The following is a 22257-nucleotide window of genomic DNA, read 5'->3' as shown; positions in this document are numbered from 1 at the left end:
AGATGCAGTGTGAGTATGTGGAGTTGGTGTAAGCAGCAAAAGTCTTATGCCTGTTATGGTAGCATGGCAAAATTGGGTCCTTAAGACAAGAAAACTTATGGTGACAGAACATTTTAGTGTATATGACCTTGACGTCATTTTATGGAGGACATAGTTTCACCTTTCTGCAGCTGGGAGGGAGCCTTATTAAAGTTTTTGCTCTTTTTTATTTCTTCGTGTGTTAATTATAATAACCAAAAGTTGTTGTCAGAAAAGTAAACAAGAAAAGAACAAATCAAAAGGTAACATTTCTAGTGTGAAAAAAACATACAGAATATTATTAGAGTTTTAGGACATTGCTTCATGTAAGGCATTGTTTCACTGAAATGTTATGTTTTGCCTGAATGCTATAAGTGCAAACATTACTTTTTATAAAGGTTTTGAACATAGGCATTCTTCTAAATGGAGGGTAGCATTAGCTAGCAAATGAAAAATATTCTTTTCTTATATTATGGGACCAACATAGAAATCTTTCTTCTGGTCATTTCTTGCTGGATGCTCTGTGTTGGAGATCACTGTACCAGCTTTGTGCAAAGCAATATATGAAATCTGTTAACTTCACTGTGAGCTGAGTGCCCGTTATCAGTGAAGATAAAGGTAATTTTGCTGAAGTGTGTACAGGCTAAACTCAATTAAAAGTGAAGAACTGAGTGCCAGTTTCAAAACTGACCTCCATCTCTTCCTCATAGAGTGAATATATGACTATCATACCTCAATAGCTGCTTGGTTGAAGACTGAAGCAATTACAAAGATTAATGTAAAGGATGTACTGATCTAACATCCACTCCTAAAAAGGATTAATGGAGAGAATATAAAGGATGAAATTGCAATTCAGAAATTAAATGGATATGTATATTTATTTTTACTGGGAAAAAAAAAGTGTTATGTAGGGGCCAAAATTTTTGTGCACTCTGACTGAATATGGTAAATACTTTGGGTGAAAAAAAATAGGGGTAAAACTTTGAAAATACCAATGCCACTAATTTTAAAAGACTTTCATCAACTTTTCTTTTTGAAATATTACTTTGCTTTTTATAAGTGTCCTAAGTTTACATAAAGAAAAATGCATTTTTAAGGACTTGGGTAACTCAGAAAGTCTGTGAACCACTTCATTTGAGTTGAAACATTTTTATTAAAGTGAATGGAGTTACACTGGCCCATTGCAGAGGTGTTTTGAATAAGACTCACATCTGCAGTGTTCTAGTTATCTAGTAATAAGTGAAAGAAATGACAAATGAAAGTTGCATAGTTGTGTTAGCATGGCCCTGCTTCTAGGATAAGAAAATTTGATTCTCAGCCAGAACAGTTTACCTGGACAGCAAACCACAGTGATGCACCTGTACTGCCTCTGGTGCCTACTTTGCTCAGATCTAACCGCGGTACCTACAGGATGCTGTGTTACATAGCTCAAGGGCTTTCTTTCCTTTGCGGAGGGAGGAAATCCTAAATATGCACAATCTACCAGAAGGGAATTATAGATGCTCCTAAACTTAGTAATCATTTGACAGTCAAAGTAAAGCATTCATATAAAATAACCTCAAATATGAATATCATGCAAAAACTTGTTCTGTAAAAAGACAGCACAGTCATTAGCCAGCTGTATACAAATGGTCTTTGATTCTATAAATACTGATACTCACAAGCGAGTTAAAAAAAAGCAACTCTACTCTATCAGTGTTTGGAGAAACCCATGGACATGTCTGGCATATTCCTGTCTATAGAAGCTGGATGTACCAACTAACTCTTGTCACTGGACTTTCAAGGATAAAGTGATGAAGACAGAGTTCAGTGTAAAGAAAGAAGATCAGCACTCTATCATCTTAAACCCGATGAACTAAGATTGTCCTTTTTCAATATTTATAAAGAGCTAGGTAGCAATAAGGGTATGCTGTGTACATTACTGCATTATTTAAGTGTGTGAAGATGTGCAACCTTGTAAACTTTGAGATGAAAAAAAGTCTCTTCAGATTACAATCTGTCAGCTTCCCTGAGAAAATAAAGCTAATACAATGAAAAATGGCAGCGAGGTAGGCTACAAAGAAAAATAGTCCTTAATTCCTTTGGTGGCTAGGCTTCAAGTCCTAAGGTGATCTATTACCTGGCATTTGAATACACGCTAGCACCTCTTATATATCTGTTGATCATTTGGCATGTAGAGAGGAGAGGCCTAGAGCATGTTTTGGACTAGGATTACAATGTCAGTAAATTAGGTTTCCTGGTTTTACAACATCAGCTCTAGAAGGATGGCCTGTCAAAATTGTAATAGTGCCGGAGAACTAGATTGTTCTCAGAAAACAGTAAAAATACTGTCCTCAGTTCAGACTACAAGCTCTTCTAAAAATCTATACATAAAACAATATGAAATACTGTTCATGTAATAGTATTGCTTTTTACACCTTCCCTTTTAAATAGGAGATTTAGGAGTACATGTGCAAAAATGCACTAAAAGCAAGTTCAGAGTAGTCAAAGGCAAGACCTACCTGTTTTTCCAAAGAACCTTATTTCTTTGTTCAGCTATATCAAGAGTGCATTTACCAGAGGATCTGAGGAGCTTTTTTCCCCTCAGCCCCCATATTAGCCTGCATTGCGCAACATAAACTTTGTGTCACGTGAGCGAAAGCTGTCACTGTCATGAATGCAGACAGCCCTGCAATACTGAGAGGGTCTTTCATGACATGATTGGATACATGTTTCCATAGGATTCCTGTGTCAGAGACTAAGCAGTCTGGAAAGAGGGAGAGGCAGAAAACATGGTGAATGTAAACATGACCTTTTCCTGGCTTCTGAGGACTGGAGTTCACAATCTGAATACTGGTTTCAACACAGTTTCTTGTATGGGGTATTTTGTGCTTCAGCCAGTGTGTTTGTGTGTTCACCTATCGTTTTGTGTGTACATCCATATATATTTTAATTTCGGCATTATTATATCTATTGTGGCTGCTTACTTACCGCTTATTTACAGCAGTAGACATGGAATGAAAGAAAGGATGAGATTGTGACATGTAAGCCATATTAGCCTATTCAGGGTAATAGGTTAACAGCCCCTTGGCTCTTAGCATTGAAGTACATGAGGTGTCTCAAAGAAGCACAAACATGCATTTTTAATTCTGCTGTAGTGTAACCTGAGAAAGAGTGGCTGAATAATTGGTTACAAGTAGGACAAATAATTTATTGGAATTACCAAAAAAACCCCCAAACAAACAAAAGGCATTGCCAGAGTCAGAGGAATTTACTGTTCCCCAGTGTACTTATATTGCTCCTGTTCATATTTACCTACTGCTAACACAGACTCAAATAATTCTTTCATCATTCTGCCCTATGACATAGAAGCCTATGCAAATTGTATCTTGTAGCTGTGACTTTTCAGAGACAATTGAAAGGGATGTGAAAGTGCAGAATTTGTTATGGCACAGGACCAAAGCAAGAGAGAAGCTTGGCCCCTTTTCTAAAGTAGCTAGAGAAAGAAAACAAAGGAGGAAAAAGGTTAAAAGTCTAGTTCCTTGGTCAGTAAAAAGGAAAACATAGCTCCGTTGGCTTGAACATATCTTGCCGCTCTACATATGGATAGACCTTATAGAAGACCAAGTAGTAGTGAGAAGCATGGAACAAATTTCAATTTGCATATCATGCTTTCATTACAGGAATATCAAATTGATATATTTTTTGCCCAGACGTGGACAGACAGCCGTCTTCGTTTCAACAGCACCATGAAAATACTGACTCTGAACAGCAACATGGTTGGTTTGATTTGGATACCAGATACGATATTCCGGAATTCCAAAACAGCGGAAGCTCACTGGATCACCACCCCCAACCAGCTCCTCAGGATATGGAACGATGGGAAAATCTTATATACCCTCAGGTAAGAAGTTAAAGTATGTAGCTGAAAGCTTTTAGCGTCTTTTGCTTGGTAGTAATTTTCAGAGCTTTCTCTGTTATCCTCTGTTGTTTCCTTTCTGATGCCTACTGACCTTGCTTGACAAATGTTTATTGAAAATTCAGGCATAACTACTGCAGAGTTTAAAAAACAAAGCATTGTCTTTTAAAAAAAATCTTTAAGTATTGAAAGTAAGTTTCCCTAAATTGTAGAAGTCAGATTTTTCAGTGTTTGTTAAAATCAGAAGCATATAGTCCCATAAATCCTGCCAGAAACCTTTCCGATCAGATTTAGGTGCAAGACTGGATAAAGTATTTCTAGATTCATGCTAATGCCAATGCTTGATTTTTCGGATAAGACACACTGAAAGATAGCATGTCACATCTCATCATAAGCGTGAATTGCTGGAAGGAAGGATTTTAGAGTTTTTCTAAACTTTGTGATACCATCAACTGTATGGTATTAGAGGCACTGTATATATTTGCATAAAAAGAGCCTGTGGAAATCAAAATATGTTTTTACTTAGTGGAAGAACTGAATTGCACAGAAGAAAGTTCTGCCATATACCAGATTTCACAAAGCAAACTTTTTCAGAGATATTCCTTTCATGCTACATTTTTGCAGTGATTTTATTCAGCCTTCTGAGTGCAATATCATATACTGATCATACTTGCAATTGAAGTTGGACTTCAATGACAAGTCTTTGTTAAACAATAAGAAAGGAATTAAACAGTTGGAAATGCTACTGACATTTTTAGTGTCCTTTTCTTCTTAGGCTTGCTCCTCTGAGTTCAGTGGTAGAGCTCTTGCTTATGTCAGTAGCCTTTGGATAAAGATTTTGGTGATTAAGATTACAACTTTAATCCTCTCTTGTTCTTTATTTTTTTTCTTTTTTTTAAATCAAGTCTTGTTTCAGTATTTCTAGGCGAGTTATGTGTCTACCTAATGATAGTTAGACTTACATACCTATCACTAAAGAAACTATGTCGCATGCATGGACTGCAAAATTTATTTAAACAGATAAAAATGAGATAATATTTGACCCAGTGGATTCTTTGAATGAGCATGCTGAATGTGTGAAAGATGTTTTGAATCCTTTTCTCCCACTCAGCTCAGCCTCCTTTTCTCATAAGAGGAACTATAAGAATGTTCATTGCTCATTAGTAACACTGTGTAATTCAAAAATAAATAATTTATCTATCTGATTTATATTACCACACATTATCAGTATAGAATGAGAGTGGTAACTACTGTATGTGCAGGTTCTGTGATGTGTCGATAAACATTTTGTATTCAGGAGAAAGTGTGCAAGGTTGACTCATGCTCCTTGCCTTTGCCTCCTCTTCCCTGGCTACTTTTGGGCATGAATGCATTCCTGCTGTAACACCTGAGCTCTTGTTCTAGTGTCAGTACAAAAATGCTGGTCAGTTCCTCACAAGTGACCTTTCCAAGACAGAGGTTTTCTCTGTTCGTCATCCTACAATTGAGACACCAGACCTTTCCAAATCCAGTTTGTTAGCTTTTAAATTAGCCTTAAAAAAAAAAACAAAAACTGAACTCCACCCCCCCCCCCCCCGCCAGCCCATGCTTGTTGCATAAACTCAGGCACACAGTTAATACAGTGTCTGGTTTCCTGACCACTACGGATCTGTAGTGGTCTACATAATAAACTAGTACTTCTTGCAATCTGCTCAGGTAAATAGATTGACTTTGTAGTCTATCAGACTGAAGATTATCTGTTTCTAATAGCCATTTTTAAATTAGCTACCTTCATGGTCTCCTTTGTGTTAGGAAACCATGTAAAACAAGCTTTCAGATGGGGCTGAAGACATTTCTGCTGGTCTATGTTAATGGGTCATTTATTTGTTATATCTATGCTACTCAGGAGAGAATGACATATAGAGATTTAACATGCTTTTGAGAGGTATCCCAAAATGATGGAAAGAATTTTAATTTCACAGTGTAAGTAAATTCAGAGAAGGTTCCTTACAAGATTCTTTATAAGATTTTATTTTCATGGAATTGCAAACCACATCATCCATTTTCTGTTATTTTTGTAAAGAACAGTTGTTTCCATTCCATGTCCTTTAAATATAAACTGTCTAGAGAAAAACATATGCACAGATTTTTTGGGATCAGGAGACTCTTAAGGATGTATTTGAAATTATTTGTGTTCTTAGATATTTATCATTATTTTAAAGCAGGCCTAAATAGCCAATAAACGATTTGTATATGCAGCCTTTTGTTTGGAGGCCTTACTTAAAGATGTCACAGTTCTTTTGGAAGATTATCTAAGGTTACCTAACCACCTCCTTTTAACTTTTCCTTGTGCTGATAGATAGTGACAGATAGATGGTTTCTCCACAGGCTTACCATCAATGCTGAATGCCAGCTGCAACTACATAATTTCCCAATGGATGAACACTCATGTCCATTGATATTCTCTAGCTGTAAGTACTGCTTTGATGCTTTATTATTGTATGTAAGAGGTATGTAGAGGTATGAGTTTATTTCTAGTTTCTGTCAGGTTGTTCAGCTGATCCACAACCAGTAGAGAGGATGTTTAGGTTTGCTTAAATATTCAGGGGATTTTTTGTTTCTTCTCTAGCATTCCTGGCATGGACTTATGTCATGAAGTCTTCTGTAGATTTACTCTGTTATTTTTGCCAGCACCAGCCTTTTTAGCTGACACTACAGTCACAGTTTCAGCACAAACAGATACTCATGCCAGTCTGGGCTATGTTGATCTAGAAAATCATATGACAAGTAATTGAGAAAAGAAATTGCAGTATCTTGTGGAGGTGCACAGCTTGGGGACAGGCCCAGTACCTACACCAATAACTGGTGTAGGTACCATAAATCTCATTTTCCTGTTATTGCTCAGCTCTTCCAGTAGTCCCAGCTGCATTGTATTGTATGTAGTGTTGTTGGTATATTGAAGATACACCTAATGGACGAAACAAATATATTGTTGAAATGGATGGGAAACAAAAGTCAAGAAAGTTACTATTGAGGTTTAATATTACTGTGAGGGAAGGTTCTCTTCGTGCTGATTCATTTGAAAAAGCATGAGAGCTATCAGCTCATAGATACACCTGCATAGCTGTGTAATGCAAAGTGATTTAATGCAAGCATTTTTAAAAGGGTCTTCCCTAAAGATTTTCCCTTTGATAAACTGCAAGTGTCAGGATCTGTAAATGAATGGGAAATGCATTATTTTGTCTTTCTATTTAGAAAACAGTGTTTTCTCCACCATCTCTTTAAAAGCGATACAAGACTAATACTATTCAGTGCTTTTCTAATAGTTATGTTGCTGTGATAGATGGGTTTTGATTTTAATTTATGAAAAGTGCACCGACAGTGATCTTTTAGAATCATTTGGAAACAGGATTTGGATTTCAGCAGATCCGGGGCATGTTTTTCTTTTTCCCCAGGAAATTTTTTTCAGAAAAATCTGCCAATGTAAACAGCTGCCTTCCCCCCAAAATATTATCATAACTTTGCTGTTTTTTTATGACTTATGTGGATGTGTGAGCCTGGGCAAAAATGCATAGGTGTATGCTTAATTCAGATGTGTGGAATATATGCATACTGAAGTGAACAGGAGACAGATACCTCCTGAATGAGCTTTACTACTAATGAACACTTGTCACTGGATTCTACATACCTCAACTAAGTTTAGTTACTACATAAACCTACCCTTGCCTTGAGGCAATCTACCAGTGATGTGTTGCAGTACTAGAAAAGGAGTGTGTGGTCTTAAAAATTAAGTCCCAGTCTACAGATACTAATTAAATCTACTACATGAATGTGATAGGTCCTGCTTTAGCAATATCCAAAGAAGAAGTTGAACTATAATGGGCAGGGAAGTAGCTTCAAATCTTACCTTCATTTGTTGTTAATAACTAGACAGTTGCTGAATGTAAGTTATGCTGTATGTTTTTTTTATTTAAAGGAACAGAATATCAGTTTGAATTTCAGAACGTTCAGTTCCATGGCAAAATTTCAAATTACACCTTGATTTGAAGAGGTCACTCTTAATTTAAATCTGTTAGATCAGAACCCTTCTGCCCTTGAAAACACATATGTATCACCATTAGAGAAGATGAAGATTGCATAGGATCAAGCAGAAGCTGAACGTGTTCCAGTTTGTTCTGTGTATATTCGAATTATAGTTTCTTGCCAGATGGAACAACACTTGGCTGAATATTAAAAGTGCTTTATAGCTTTGTCAACCTTTTTTGCTCATATTGATAAAAAGAGCTTATTTCTTTATGTTCATACTGGGTTATGTTCTTTTCCTTGAATGCTCTTTTAGCACTGCAATATTCATAATAGTAGGACATCTCCTGTGTGATTTGTTTGGTTTTTAACTCTGTTCTGTTCAGCATTATGTACATAAGTTTGAAGATACATGATATTTGGTGGGACTTATGAAGTGAATGACTGAGTGAATGCCTGAATGATTTATTACTGCCAGTTTGACAAGTTTCTGAAAGAGCAAGCTTATTACAGACTGAGATTCCAAGGTGTGTCTTCGAATAAAATAAAAACCTAAATGGTTGTAGAATTCATGTCATAACAGCACTTCCCTCTGCATCCCTTTCTTTTGCTGCCCTACACATGGACAAATCTTTGGAGATTCCACTGTAGGCAGGCAGCAAAAAAACTCATGAGTTTTACAGAATATTCCCCACATCTCTACGCACACATGAACAAGGTTAATATTTCAAAGATTTCGCTTTTTATAGAAATTTCCCTTGATATTTCAGAAATGTAAGGCTAATCTCAAATTGTTTTGAGAGTATTTTCCTCTAATGCCAACTAATTCACACCCTAACCTTTTTGTTGCTTTGGGGACAGTTAATATTCCTTAGATGGGAATACTGAGATCTACTCGGTCTGGTTGCCTTGATGAATAAGGAGAAAGCAGTAGTTTAAGGAAAAAGAGACCATCTCAGTGTGCTAATACTGGTTGCTAAAACATATCTACCCTTTTCTGCAGAAAATCTTATGGAAGAGTATTGTTTGGAACATGCTTTTTTTCTCCTCTAAAGTGATTTTTGAATGTCTATTTGTGGCTAGAGCTAAGGAGTACCTCAGAAAAACAATTTTGGGAAAGACTGTAATGTAGGGAGCATTTCCATGACAGCAGTTTGTACAGTTTCCTGAGCTGCCGCTCAAGGACCGTTCATTGAGCACTCTAGTCTCTTTGATTATAGGAATTAGGAAATATTGAAATTGAAAACTCTTTACTCACTTTCCGAGTTTTGTATGTGCTTCAAGTGACATGATGAGATGAATCATCTGACATATTAGGGCACATGTCAGGTGGGTGTCTGTTGTCGCAATCCTTATGTAGATGCACATTTGGCACACTGCTCACATGACAAGGGCAGCCCAACATCACTAAACACAACGCAAGGCTGCTATGCAATGCGATAGCTCTCTTTCCCACTGCATGTGCCTGATTGGGCTGATCAACCACATGTGACAAGCAGGATTCCTTTATACAGAGATGTTACAACATTGCATGCTGTTAATGCCATTACATGGTATTAATGTGTGTTTGATGGTGGTTGTGAAGAAAGAATCAATGCTGTGACTTGACCTCAGTATAGCAAACATTGATAGATTTTGCTCTAGATGATTGCATTCTTTTCATATGTTTATGAAGTACTAAGTAGTACTACCTAAAGATATTCTATCGGTGTGGTACTTCACTTGGGCTAATTTATCCTCCTGAGCTGAGGGAGGATGCTGTACTGCTTTTGGTATTCAAGTACCTCATTAAGCCATCTTGGTTATTTCTATTCAGCACTGATTTGACAGAATCTAATTTCAGGATTCTGCCAAAAGCTTCATAGAGGTAGTTAAACAACAGTGAGGAAGCAAAGGTATTTTGTCTGAAGGACGATGTCAGTGCAAGAATAAAAAGTAAGGCACAGCAGCAACATGCAGGCTGGAAATGAGAAGTTAAGCACTGTGGAACTACTGCCGCAGGATACTAAGGACGTTAGATTTTTGTAAGGATTCAGAAATGATTGGACAAATCAGAAGAAAAATGCATTGGTAGCTATCAAAAATAGAGAGATCACTCCCTACTAATGTCTCCTATTTTTTATTCTCAGTTAGTGAAAGCTTTTCAAATGAAATATTAGGCAAAAGAAACACTAAAAAGTTGGTTACAAAGAGCACCACTGCCTGCTCCTTTAGCAGTTCCTGGTTCCCTAGAGCATCCAGTGGCTGTCTAGCTAAGCTATTAAGGGGCCCCTTTTCCAATAGAGTTGCCACAAGACTGGTTTCCAGCTGGCCTACATGGTTCTATTTTGGATTTTTCTGTTATTGGTGAAACTGTTGAATGTTCTGAATTTTCTTAATCTGGGAGGACTAGGCTCACTGCAGAATAATCTGGACATGTTTGCATCCACATATGCACAACAGTTAATTGTTCAAGGTGGTCACTTTTTCAGCCCATCAACAAACCTTCCCTCTCCTCTCCTCATCCACGTGCTCAAGATTAACTTGAATCTGTGACACTCCTTCAGGTCACAGCATATGGCAGCCACACCAAAATGAACTTGACAAACCCATTACAGCTTGTTCAGAGCATCTCGTCAACTACGTTATAACAACAAGTTATGTACAACTTAATGAATTGTGGAAATCTGTGCTAGCCGCATAGCTGAGGTCTGAAACAATCTGTGAGGCCAAGCTTAAAGCTTTACCAGCTGCAGTAAGATTGAGCTGTGCTGCAAGGTGCAATCATGAGACTGAGTTGATTAATTTTTTTTTTTTTGCCTTATTTTTCTTGCCACTATTACACTGTTGTTTATTTTAAAAAACATACTAAACTTATGCAATAAAACCGAAATTACTTGTAGCCAATTACCTATGTTTTCCCAAGTGAGAGGTTCTACAGTGTCTTGAGTTGCCATGATCAGAGGATTGCCACAAGGAAGGAAAAGGTGGGCGTGCCTAGAATTTTGTTCCTACTGCAAATACTAAAATACATACACAAATGTTCACAAAAAATCCAAATGCTTTCAGTTCAGTTGCAAATAGGAGACAGCAAAATTTCTAGCAATGTGAAATGCATTTAAAAAATTTCATCCAAATATAAGACAATTTTTGAAAGAAGCAGATTCCTTCTTTCTAAATGTAAACTCTGTTCAATCAAATCATACCCCTTTGAACGTGAAACCTTTTATGGATATGCAATTTAGATGATCAGTACTTTGAGCCTCATATTATTAATTTTCTAGCAGAACTAGCCGTCATCACCAATTTTAATTTGTTTCTTTATTATTCCTCCTAGCCTAGAAAAGCAAATGCTGTTTTTGTGGAAGGAACTGTGCTTTGTTTCATCTCATGTATCATCAGTAGAATCATTAATAAAGTCTGAGGGCAGAATTTTACTCCTGAGGAAGAACAGGCCATAAGGAACACAGCTTAATGTTCATATCTCAAGAGGAGTTTATTAAAGATGCTGGGAAGGTATTACAACATGCAGAAAGAGCCTTAATCCAAATCTGAACATCCCATCTGTTTTCTCTGTAATTGGGTTGAACCAGATCATGGGACATCAATGGAATTCTTGATTCAGGTTTTGTGACAAGCATATTTTAGCTATTGCAGCTTTTTCCTCTTACAGGAAGGTAGGAATTGGTATACTGGAAGGCATGCATCTTCTCTTCTTATTTCAGGCTGTCTTATTTCAGAGAATAGTCAATACTAAGACTCACAGAGAGAAAAAAAATGTATTTGTGAAAAATTTGTCCATTGAAAGTTTCTTCCCAAACCCTGTACTCAGCATGTGACTTGTGTCATGTATAAGAATGCAAAGTATATCTGTGACAAATCCCTCCTCCTGTTCATCTTCCAACACTTCTCAGACCAAAACTTGTTACTATTGCTACTATTGTTACTGTTGCCTTCTTCTAGACTTCACTATTTTCATTGTGCATTTTTTTCAAATATTTTGACTGGTGTGCAATGCAGTATTCAAAGAGAAGTTGACTATTCCAGGGATTTAGAATGAGTGCATGATTCTACAGGGATCCTTTTTGCTTTTATTAACTTGTGTTGTTTTAAGCATTTTTTTTACTAAGGTTCCCATAGTGATACCTGGATACAGTTAATTTGAAATATATTATAATCTTATGTGAGTAATTTCAATTGTTCCTTCCAATAGGCGTTCTGAATATAATCTGCCACTAGTTTGTTCTGTTGTTTTCTTAGGTTTCCCTGAAATTCCCCACAGATACTTCTTTTTTATCTAATATATAAATACATATATTTAGCTAATATATTTATGATATATGTTTATCTAATTCATTGGCTACTATATCTCCTTTTTTTGTGTTACATTTCTGTGTTAAGTGTGTCTTATCTTTTTATGATCCTTCATTTTATAGCCAAGCCAAGACTCATAAAAATCTTAAAAGATACTTTGCATCTGGAAGTTCTGCTGATTTTTGTCTAATTACTCCAATAAGATGTAGTATACATCTATGAAATTGTCCAAATTCATCCATGGTATAAGTATGTTCACTGTAATTTTATACTTTCTAAATCTAATTTGTGATGCCTTCATGTGAGACTAACGTATATTGTAAATATCGGTGTGGCACTCATCTTTCTCTTAGTCTTCTGCTTTATTGTGTGAAGGTATATCAGAGACAACTTTCTAAACATTTATGACTATATGGTTCTGTGCCAATTCCAAATTTAGGCAACACATTGTGATACAAGAGTAACAGACATTAAAAAAACCCTGATCACTAGGTCTGTAGTCATCCATATACACAAAATTTCTGTTTAGTAAGAAAGGCAGTGAAACCTTCCTGTTGTTGGAGATTGTCCATTGCCTTCCTGACGATCATAGAAAGTTGATAGCATTGGTTAATTCATGTAGTATCCCCTGCTCTTCTGAGGATTTCTATTTCTCCCAGAGAGTTCAGGTTTTTGGTTAGTAGCAGGCCAAATTCCTCTCTCCTTTTATACTTGCTCTTGAGACTTTTCTGCACAACATTGAAGGTTCCTCTGGAGAGGCAGCAGGTGCCATTACTTCCAGGAGGAATTAGGCCCTAGAGTAAAATTTCAGCAACTGCTGATTAGTGAAGCCTAAAATGCTTAACTCTTGATATCTTGGGTCCAGCAAACTCTTGCTGAAACAGTGTCTGGATTTGTGATGAGCTACTCCAGGAAGTTGCCATCTACTCCAGTTCTGAAGTAGTCTTCCAAGGATCCTAGGTATCTCCATTTACCTACCTGGTTGCCTGAGGAAGATGGGAGGCCTGTGTCACTGGGGCAAACTCTCTAGCCAATCATCTGCTGCAGAGCCAAAAAATTGCTCGTATTCCAGCATCTGAATTTTAGGGTATGCAACTATTTCAGGGCTGGGACTTCCAGCTTTAACTTTAAAGCAAGGAGACTGGAAACCCTAAGACTCCCATGTGGAGTCTAGACTCCCAAAGCTTCCAGTCTTTTTTCTCCAGATTTGGGGACCCTGTGGTATTTTTTTGAAATGTTTTGACTTTCAGGAAATCTGGATTAGACAGTGTCCTTGAAACAAGGAATATTGGGAGCCTGCTGTCTACTAAGTGAAGCTGATATTCTTGTCAGTCTTTCCCAACACCTTTATGGTCCCAGAAGTCTCTTTCATTTATACACAGCATGTGTTACTGCTTATTAAACAGAATTGTATCCAAATTTTCAATTAATCAGAGCTGTTAAGAGTAAGACAAATCAGTATCAAAAACAATTAAAAAAACTTTCCTGTAAGCCATATTTTAGTCAGAAGGTAGATACCTGACCAAGTTATACTATATGGTTCCAGGAGAAACTAAGAGAAAAAGCCTGAAGCAAAGCAGGTTACTGTTTGCGTGACTGACAGCTGAATGTATCAGAAGGCGCTGGCATCTCTGCCTTGTAACAGTCATTGTTAACTCCCATGACTTTATCACAGATCTCATGATATTTGTTGTTTACCTGAAGCCAAAACCTCTATAAGCACATTATCCTATGACAGTGCAAGGTGGCTTTTTTTAATTTAAGTGTGACACAAATGCACCAGAAGTATTTCCACAGGTAGGAAGAAAATACCTTTCTCCCCAAAATGTAATACAAAGCGTATTATATACTACCTATTAATGTTATTTGTATTTGTTCACTAATATATTTGATAACCTGTTTGCAAATGAATCTGACTGTTATGGAGAACCTGATCCATAACTTGTAAACTCCTGGCAACACTGTGTTTGCAACGCCTGACATGGAGCGGTCATCTCTATGACATACAGAGCATCAAGAGATGATCACACTCCTTTGCATCATGTTCTTTAATATGAGAAGGAATGTTGCTTTTGACACTCCATTAGTAACAGCTGCATCACAGGACAATGTGGGAGGTTCTGGAATAGAGATGTTTTCTCAGTCTCGGTTATGGAGTCACAGCAATGCCTTCTGTAAGGAAAGAATTGGCTGTAGGCAAGATAAAAGTGCCCCTTTACGGGTGTTTTATTTCAAAATGAGCGAGCAGACTGAATGGCTAGCATTATGTGAGTCAGTCTCTCATGGGCACCTGGGTCAACAGTCAAAAGTGCTCAGACTCTTACCAATGCTGTGTTTAGTTCACTCCTGGTTGAATTATGAGCAGATTTTGATCTTTGGTGGTTCTTAAAGAAACTTCCTAAGGCACCTTCCAATACATATTTTCCATTTTATGTGCACAGGGCGATTTCATATGCTTATTTGAAGTTCCTTTCTTTTGGAGCATTAGATTTTCACAAATGCTGAAATAACTACATGTGTTCATTCCTTCTAACCTCCCTTGATATAACTGAAAGGTACTTCACAAAAAATAACATTAAAAATGGAAGTGCAATTCAAAATAACCCACTAGCAGGCAATTTAAAAGCTCAGATCACATCCCCCCTGCAGCAGTTCCGTTCTCCTACCCTTATTTGCACATTTCCAAAGGCAAGAGATGAGCTCTGCAGCACAGCCAGAAGGTTCAAGCTATTTTAGTCCCCTTGGAGAAGATGTAGCATACTTTTTAAGAAACAAAAAGCATTTAATTTTCTAATTACTTTAGATGTTGTAATGTTTGGATTTTTTAAAATAAAAATTGATTGCATTATTGAGTTTGGTAGTGACACTGAGGGTTATAGTAATGCATCTCCAAACTGAGAGAACTGTGCAGTTGAATTCAGTGGTATTTTGTGGGACATGTAAGAACTGATGCAGAACTTCTACCAAGGGTAGAAAAACTGTTTGGCACTTTGAGAATGAAGAGATACAGAACAAGTGTCAGAACCACAACAAATGCAAAGAAAAATCACTGGGGAGGTGAGAAAAGGAGAACAAGGAGAGACCAGAATCTCCAAGGTCAGTCAGATAATTTGCAATATCCCACAGAAGTCTAACAAAAAGTGGTGACTGTTGACTGTCAGATTAGATGAATTTTAGCTAGAGCCCAGTCAGTGCATGTTACTTTTGCTAGATTTGACTGACCGATGATAATGAAGTTATTAGAAATCATCAAAGGTTTTCTTACAGCAGATTCAAAAAACAGAATGAGAACATCAAGTCCTCAGCCCATTAGTGTTGTCTTGTTAATTTTGTTTACCTTTAACATGGACTGGCAAAAGAAGACAGCCTGGAAACATGAAACATTACCATGAGAAAATCACCCTCCCTTTTCTTGCTTTGATTTCTGCAAAATTACCAGAAAAACAAAACCACATCACTAGAGCCCACACAGCTAAGAAAGGGAAGGAATTAATGCAGTGGTGAAGCTTTGCCCGTTGTTTTGTTTTTAGTGCTAGAGGAGGATCAGAGAAATGTCATCTGTATCTGCTCCCATTACAGTAATGTTGCTGAGGTCTGACTGGCTTGATCCCTTGCTATGAAGGGCAGGTCTGTCTCCTTAAAAGGTAATTAACTTTGTGTAATGGGCTGCTATATGACTGTTAATAAATCTGGAATCCTTTTTCATAGTTGGGTAGTATATGTCTGTCAAAACAAAATACAGTGGGATTATATCTTCCTATTAGATACCCCCTTAGACAGACAGACAAACAAAGGAGTGATAAGGTTTAGATGGGAGAAAAGAGTAGCACAAATTGAGATATCAAATTTAATTTTAACTTCATTTTTAAATAAATATTTTTATAATCTCCCATGTGATGCAGATTGTCTGTTGATTCTTCTTCCTATTTTTTAATGAAACACTCTACTTTTTGTATAGCTAAATTCAGAGATCATTTCTGTGGAATGGAAATTAAGTTATGATTTAATGTTTGGCTTAGCCATGCATATTATGAAGTCATTTATTTTCTTCCTAAATTTTTTCATATGTGACTTCTGGCAGTCTTACACTGATCTGTTTCAGCTCAGGCCTAGCTGACTTTCCCACAAAACCTTTCCATCAGTCATAGGAAATAATACATAGAGCTACACGTAGAGTGATCAAAAGGCACATGCTGTCCTGGGACAGTTGGCTAAATTAGAAAGCTGTCCAGAAGACACTGAGGCTCCTTTCCAGCTCCTTGAATCTGAGTTTCCTAGGGAAACCAAAGCACAATGGGGAGGGCTAATGTGTGCCTTTGTTATGTCCTGACAGGGGTTAGGAACTGTCCAGGGAATGCATTTGTATCTAGGAGCTCAGAAGTTCTCTTGGGTCCACCAGTTGAGGTGTAACCATAATCAGACTGCTTGCTTCCTTTCATGTGTTGCTTTTGCTGCCAGTTGCACTGGTGTCTTTTCTGTCTCCCCTTTTTGGTCTGCCTGAGCGCATCAGTTTGGGGAACATCCCAGTTAACGTCCGCTCTTTTCATCTTGGCAGTCTGACTGGGCATCTGCATTTCTTCCCTTTGGAAATCTACCATAAGTGAAAAATCTACAGCCTCATTAAAACAAATCTGGTTTTCAGCAAGTGGAATGAGTTGAAATTCTCAGAGCTTAAGGTGCTGCCATCAGTATGTTTCTGTTTTCATCCTTAGCAACACAGATTACTACAGAACCACATCAGAGCCATACTATTCTTGACATGGGCCTCTCAGCAAAGAAGAGTTGGGTCTCAAGGCATTCTGAGTTCAAGGCATTCTGTACCATGCCCTAGGATTTCCTAACTGAAAATGTTACTTCACTGGAACGTAAGAAAACAGTATGTGTGAAAGGCCGATATGAAGTTAGTCCTTGATTTGTAGATGAACATCTTAGAAACCAGGTTCCATGCAGATCTCACCATCTTTTGTTCCAGTTTTGTTTTCAGTACAAATTTTAGCAACACGTTAGTATAACAACAACAAAAAAACTACCAAAAGAAGAATCTCCTTTCTTCTCTCTCTCTCTCTTTCTCTCAGGCAAGCATTCTTATGCACGTGTACACACACATCCACACACATCCAGAAAAATAAGAGAGGATGAAAAAACAGATATGTGGCAGCTTTTAATCTTTTCATTACTGGCAGGTGCTCTGCTACTAAGGTAATAACCAGTATGCAAGAAACTATATAGAAGAAAAAAGAATAATGCAATAAAAAAAAAGAACAAATCCTCTAAAATAGAGAATCTGACTGCCCTTTAACTTTTTCTTAATGGGGTAGATATAAAATACTCAGTTGTGGCCTTGAGGCAATCTGATGCTGCTATGCTTATAAGTCTTCTTTTTATCTACATTAACTGATTTGACATTTGAATGCAAATTCTCTACAGTGGTGTTTTTTAAAAAAACTCAGGGAATATTATATCATTGATGGGTTGCAATGGCATATTGTGCGTAGCTCATGCTGTTTGAGTTGATGAAGTATCAGTATCAGAGCTGATGAGAAATTTTCAGGAGAAACTGTTTGATTAGGAAAAAGGCTATTCCTGTGAAATATAAACTTTTATTTTTGAGGAATATATACTTCAGTTTTGTGAAAGACTGTAGGAATTTTTGGTCCTCAACAGAAAGAAGGTTCCACCCTGAGGTTCCCTAGCCCTGGATAGGAGACATTAATTTCAAATTTCTTGTCTTAAAAGGGCAATGGAAAGATTCTGAGCGTACTTTTTCATTTTGCCTGTAAATGGCCCGATCATAAAGCCACTGGCTATTTAGCTTTTGCACTTATTTATTTATTATTTAGCCACTTATTAGCTTTTGCATCATCTCTGACTCTGATTTTTCACTGCAGAAGGGTTCATACATATATGAAGTATATATGCATAGTGTATTTCAAAATGTAGAACCTGAAGGAAAAATGGTAGCTATTTTGCACTTACAGAGCTTCCTATGCATTTCTCCAACAGGCAGCAAAAAGATTATCATCTTATAAAAAAAAAAATGTTAACCATTTAGAACAAACAGTCAATGTTGTCCATGTTTTAACTATGGAAGGTCAGTTGCCCCTTTTTGAGTTAAAAAAAGCAGCAGCAGCGCTAGGTGCATGTTTGTACCTTACAGTATTTTCCTCCTGTATTGATTAACTTCAAATGAAGCTACTGGACCAAATGAGCTTGGAGAAGCTTGTCTGTGAGTGATGACTTTCAACAAAAGAGAACTTTGATCTGGAAGTTGTATTTGTTCTCAGCAGTTCTCTGAAAAATCAACATTTCAATAAGACAACATTGCTTGCCTCTGGCAGCCAAAGAAGGCAACCACAGACTCTTGGATAAATGTCTCTTATGATTAAAAGGAAACTGAGATATTCAAGTATTTCATAACATGCCTTTATTTCTTTTTGTTCCCAATACCTTTCCGCAAAGTCCAGGCTTGAAATCTTTAAAGCTTTTCTTGTCTAACCTGCACAAGACTTCAGAGAGACAGATAAAAGGAAGTTCCCAGCAACTTGCAAACCTCGGAGTTGTTTGGGGGATTTGTACTGTAGGTTTTTATTGATTTATTTGTAAAATATCACAGTATTTCTTATGTCAAGGCTTAGCAGAACTGGCATCCAAAAACCCTGGTCAGTGGCACTCTCAGGTTTCAAAAGTTAAGCAAGCTGAGACTAATTACTACTTGTATGGGAGTTCCAGAAGGAAAACTGAGGTGCTTCTGTGATTCCAGATGACATTTATTTATAATCTTGTTAGCTGTGATTCACTACACCAACAAAAGGGCTTCCAGTTACTATCTTAGAAAACTATATATACCAAAACAAAACATAATAATGGCCAGTGCATAGTAGTAACCTTTAATGCTTAGCCCATGGGCACCAGGCTGGCCAATCTGTTAGCAAAGATACACGTGCCCCACGTAATGAGGCGGATCCCATCTCTCCCCATCAGTTGGGGATCTTCAAACAGGATCCCATGGTCGTAGAAACCAAAACCCTGTTGCCAACACCAGCAGCGCAGCCAGTTGTTAACTTGGAAAATCCATCTCCTCCTCCTCCCATCCATCCCCCTCACTGGCAGGATTGAGAAGATGATGACCTGGGCTCCCAGACCCTTGACCACCATCCCCAGAGCTCTGAAATCCTGTCTGATGGTTTCCAGTTTGCCCTTGGTGTCATTAGTGCCCACATGGAAGAGCAGCAGAGGGGAATAGTCTGACGAGTGGACAAGCCTTGGCAGTCTTTCCATGACATCTCATACTCGAGCCCCTGGCAAGCAACAAATCTCTCTAGACAAGAGGTCAGGTCAGCAGATAGGTGCCTGCATCCCCTGCAGCAGGGAGTCTGTCATAACAATCACCCGCTGCTTCTTCCGGGTGTTCCCACGAGGCACAGGATCTGTTGTCCCAGTTGCTTCCCTTGCAGCCATGCCCAGCTCCTCCTCGTCCTGGAGGGCACTAAACCTGTTCCTCAATTGCAAGTCCTCAGGAGGAGTAAGAGCCTTTCTCCTCCTACAAGGAGTGACCAATTTCCAGCCATCTTCTACAGTGTTATGATGTACCGTTTCACACGGCACAGAGCCCTCCGGCAACTCCCCTGCTGTGGGGGGTTGGGACTCCTGGAGCTGTACAGTCTCCAAGAATACCCTGTCTCTCTCTTGCTCATCCTCTTGGATGCTACGCAGCCTACTGACTTCCTCCCGTAACTCCCTTACCTGAGAACACAACTCATCAACAGCAGCACACCTCCTGCAGGAGAGGTGACTGCCAGCCCAGGCCTCACGGAGAGGCCCCAAGCATTCCCTGCAGCCCGAGACCTGCACAGCTGCATCAGCTGTCAGAGGGTTTGTCTGGGTCCCAGCCTCTGACACAGCCAATGCAGCAACTCCAATGGCTACTGGGGAATGTGCTCTGCAGCATGTCATGACCCTACCCAAGGAAGCATGCACCACTAGGATTGGAAGCAAAGGTGCCTTCTTGCACCCTTCTGCACAAACTGCTGCATCTGCTCACTGCCTCTGGGAGCTGTGCTCTAGGCTTGGCTCTTATATAGGCCTCTCCCTAGCACTGACTCACAGGGTGCTTGACCCACCCCAATCAAGGGCCACCTGGATTAAAGACCCCAACTCCCTCTGATCAGGGGCAACCAAGAGGGTTTGTTAGCAGCAGCTACACCTAGCTAGAGCTTCTCCCAGGAGAAGTTAAGGCCTCCTGTAGTTGTCCTTGCCTAGCTCCCCTTTCCCGTTAGCAGCAATCACCCTCTAGCTCCTCGGGGATCACCAGAAAGCCCCCACAACTTCCAACAAGGTCCTCAAAAGTTCTAAGCAGAGCCCAGACACTGCTGCACAAACTGCTGCATCTGTTTGCTGCCTCTGTTAGCTGCACTCAGTCTTCCTTGTAAAACAATTTATTCATATACAGAAATATAAATGTGTGTTTGTGAAAATCATCTTTCTTTTTCAAATTTTAAAGCGAATCAATTTTCAGTGCTGGCCTTCTTAAACACCACAAAAAATGTAAAAGAAATTGAAAATTGTTGCAACTTCTTCTCATCAGTTTATTTTTCTGAATGGCTGAGCTCATACCCTGAAATGGTAAGGTTGTTTCTGCACTTTTTGATTGTACAATGGTAGTTACAACCAGCTATCACTGATATATTATTTGCAAACAGGTAAGTTTCTGTTGATCAAGACCTGGGATTCTCCTGAAGACTGATATAAACATGCAATATGTTTAAAAATCAATCAGGATACAGCACCTTCCCATTTATTTCACTGAAGCTGTGTCCACTCTGTGCAGGCTCCAGGAATTGATTTTCAGGTCCCTGACATAGTGCTGTGGGAGCTCATTCTCCCACTCACTGGTTATCAGCATTTGCACCAAAATAACATGCAGTGACCCTGATGCTGATTCCAGCAGTTCTTTCCACTCAACTCAAATTAGACACTAATTCCTGTTCTTGTTACAGGTCAGATGCATGAAATTTTTCACCTCTTCTCTGCCACCTATTCAGTTCCCACATCTCCTACTTTCTACCATTTTCTTTAGACATTTAGGTATCCCTATCTTCTCTTTTCCCTTTTTCCTTTTCCCTTTTTCAGTTTTTCCTTTTTTACTCTTTTTTCTTGTTTTCCCCTCACTTTTTCCCTTCAGCCTATTGTATCCCACCCATGTCTATTTCCTTTATCTACCTGCCAGATCCTTCTTTCTTTTCTTACATGGACTAGCTGTGACTAGAATTCACTTCCCCATGTCTGGCAAGGGAAGATGTTCCTTCTAGCTTATTCCTTCTCTGATAAGGAACAGAAGGGAGTTGAGAGGCTGAGATCCATGTACGAAACTGTAGGGATAGCCCCCAGAGGTTGTCTCTAGCTTGAAAGGTCAGGGAGGCTGCAGAGGAGTGGCAAGTCTCAAGTGACAACTGGAGAATTACAAAGCACAAGGGAGGGAGAATTAAAAAGCTGATGAAAGGAGCCCAGGAATGAGTAGAAGAGGATTAAAGGACTAGCAAATCTTCCTGTGATGCAGATTTTGGCAAAGGGGAAAATGGATAGTGATGTGTGTGTTTGAAAGAGCAAGTCCAGAAACTGTACCTGCAAAAAACACAGAGGAGTAGAAACCTCAGTGGATTTGATTCAAAAAGTGACAAAAATAATTATGAGTGAATTTCAGGACAAGAGATTCACAGTGACAATAACCTTGGAATTCGAAGTAGAGAGGAGGTAAAGAGATAGCTTGGAAAGTAGATGAAGATTAAAAAAAATTAGAGAAAGAAAAATTATAATTATTCCAGTGTTCAGGGCTCAAGCATAAAGAGAACAAAAACGGTGCCATATTCATAGCTATTGCAAAATTCATACAGTTTCTGTGAATTTGATTTTCTAAATTCTGGTTCATAAAACAGTTCAAATAAATAACTGACTTGAAATTTTTGTGTTGGACTCAAACTTATTTCCAAACTGACCAGTTTTTCCATTTCATTAAAAAACCTCAGTATTTCCAGTAATTTTATTTGCAT

General features: G+C 38.3%; 1 protein-coding gene across 1 annotated transcript in view; it reads left to right on the top strand.

Moving 5' to 3' along the window:
* Positions 1-22257, top strand: part of GABRG3 (gamma-aminobutyric acid type A receptor subunit gamma3) — a 329920-nt gene that overhangs the window by 166453 nt on the left and 141210 nt on the right. The window contains exons 4-5 of the mRNA XM_013954066.2: positions 3681-3901; positions 6284-6366. Coding sequence (XP_013809520.2) covers positions 3681-3901; positions 6284-6366 — 304 coding nt within the window. The remainder of the gene's footprint in view (positions 1-3680; positions 3902-6283; positions 6367-22257) is intronic.

Source organism: Apteryx mantelli, chromosome 1 (genome assembly GCF_036417845.1).
Source record: "Apteryx mantelli isolate bAptMan1 chromosome 1, bAptMan1.hap1, whole genome shotgun sequence".
Classification (NCBI taxonomy): Eukaryota; Metazoa; Chordata; class Aves; order Apterygiformes; family Apterygidae; genus Apteryx; species Apteryx mantelli.
Note: the sequence above shows the minus strand (reverse complement) of the source record. Positions and strands in the feature narration are given on the sequence as shown.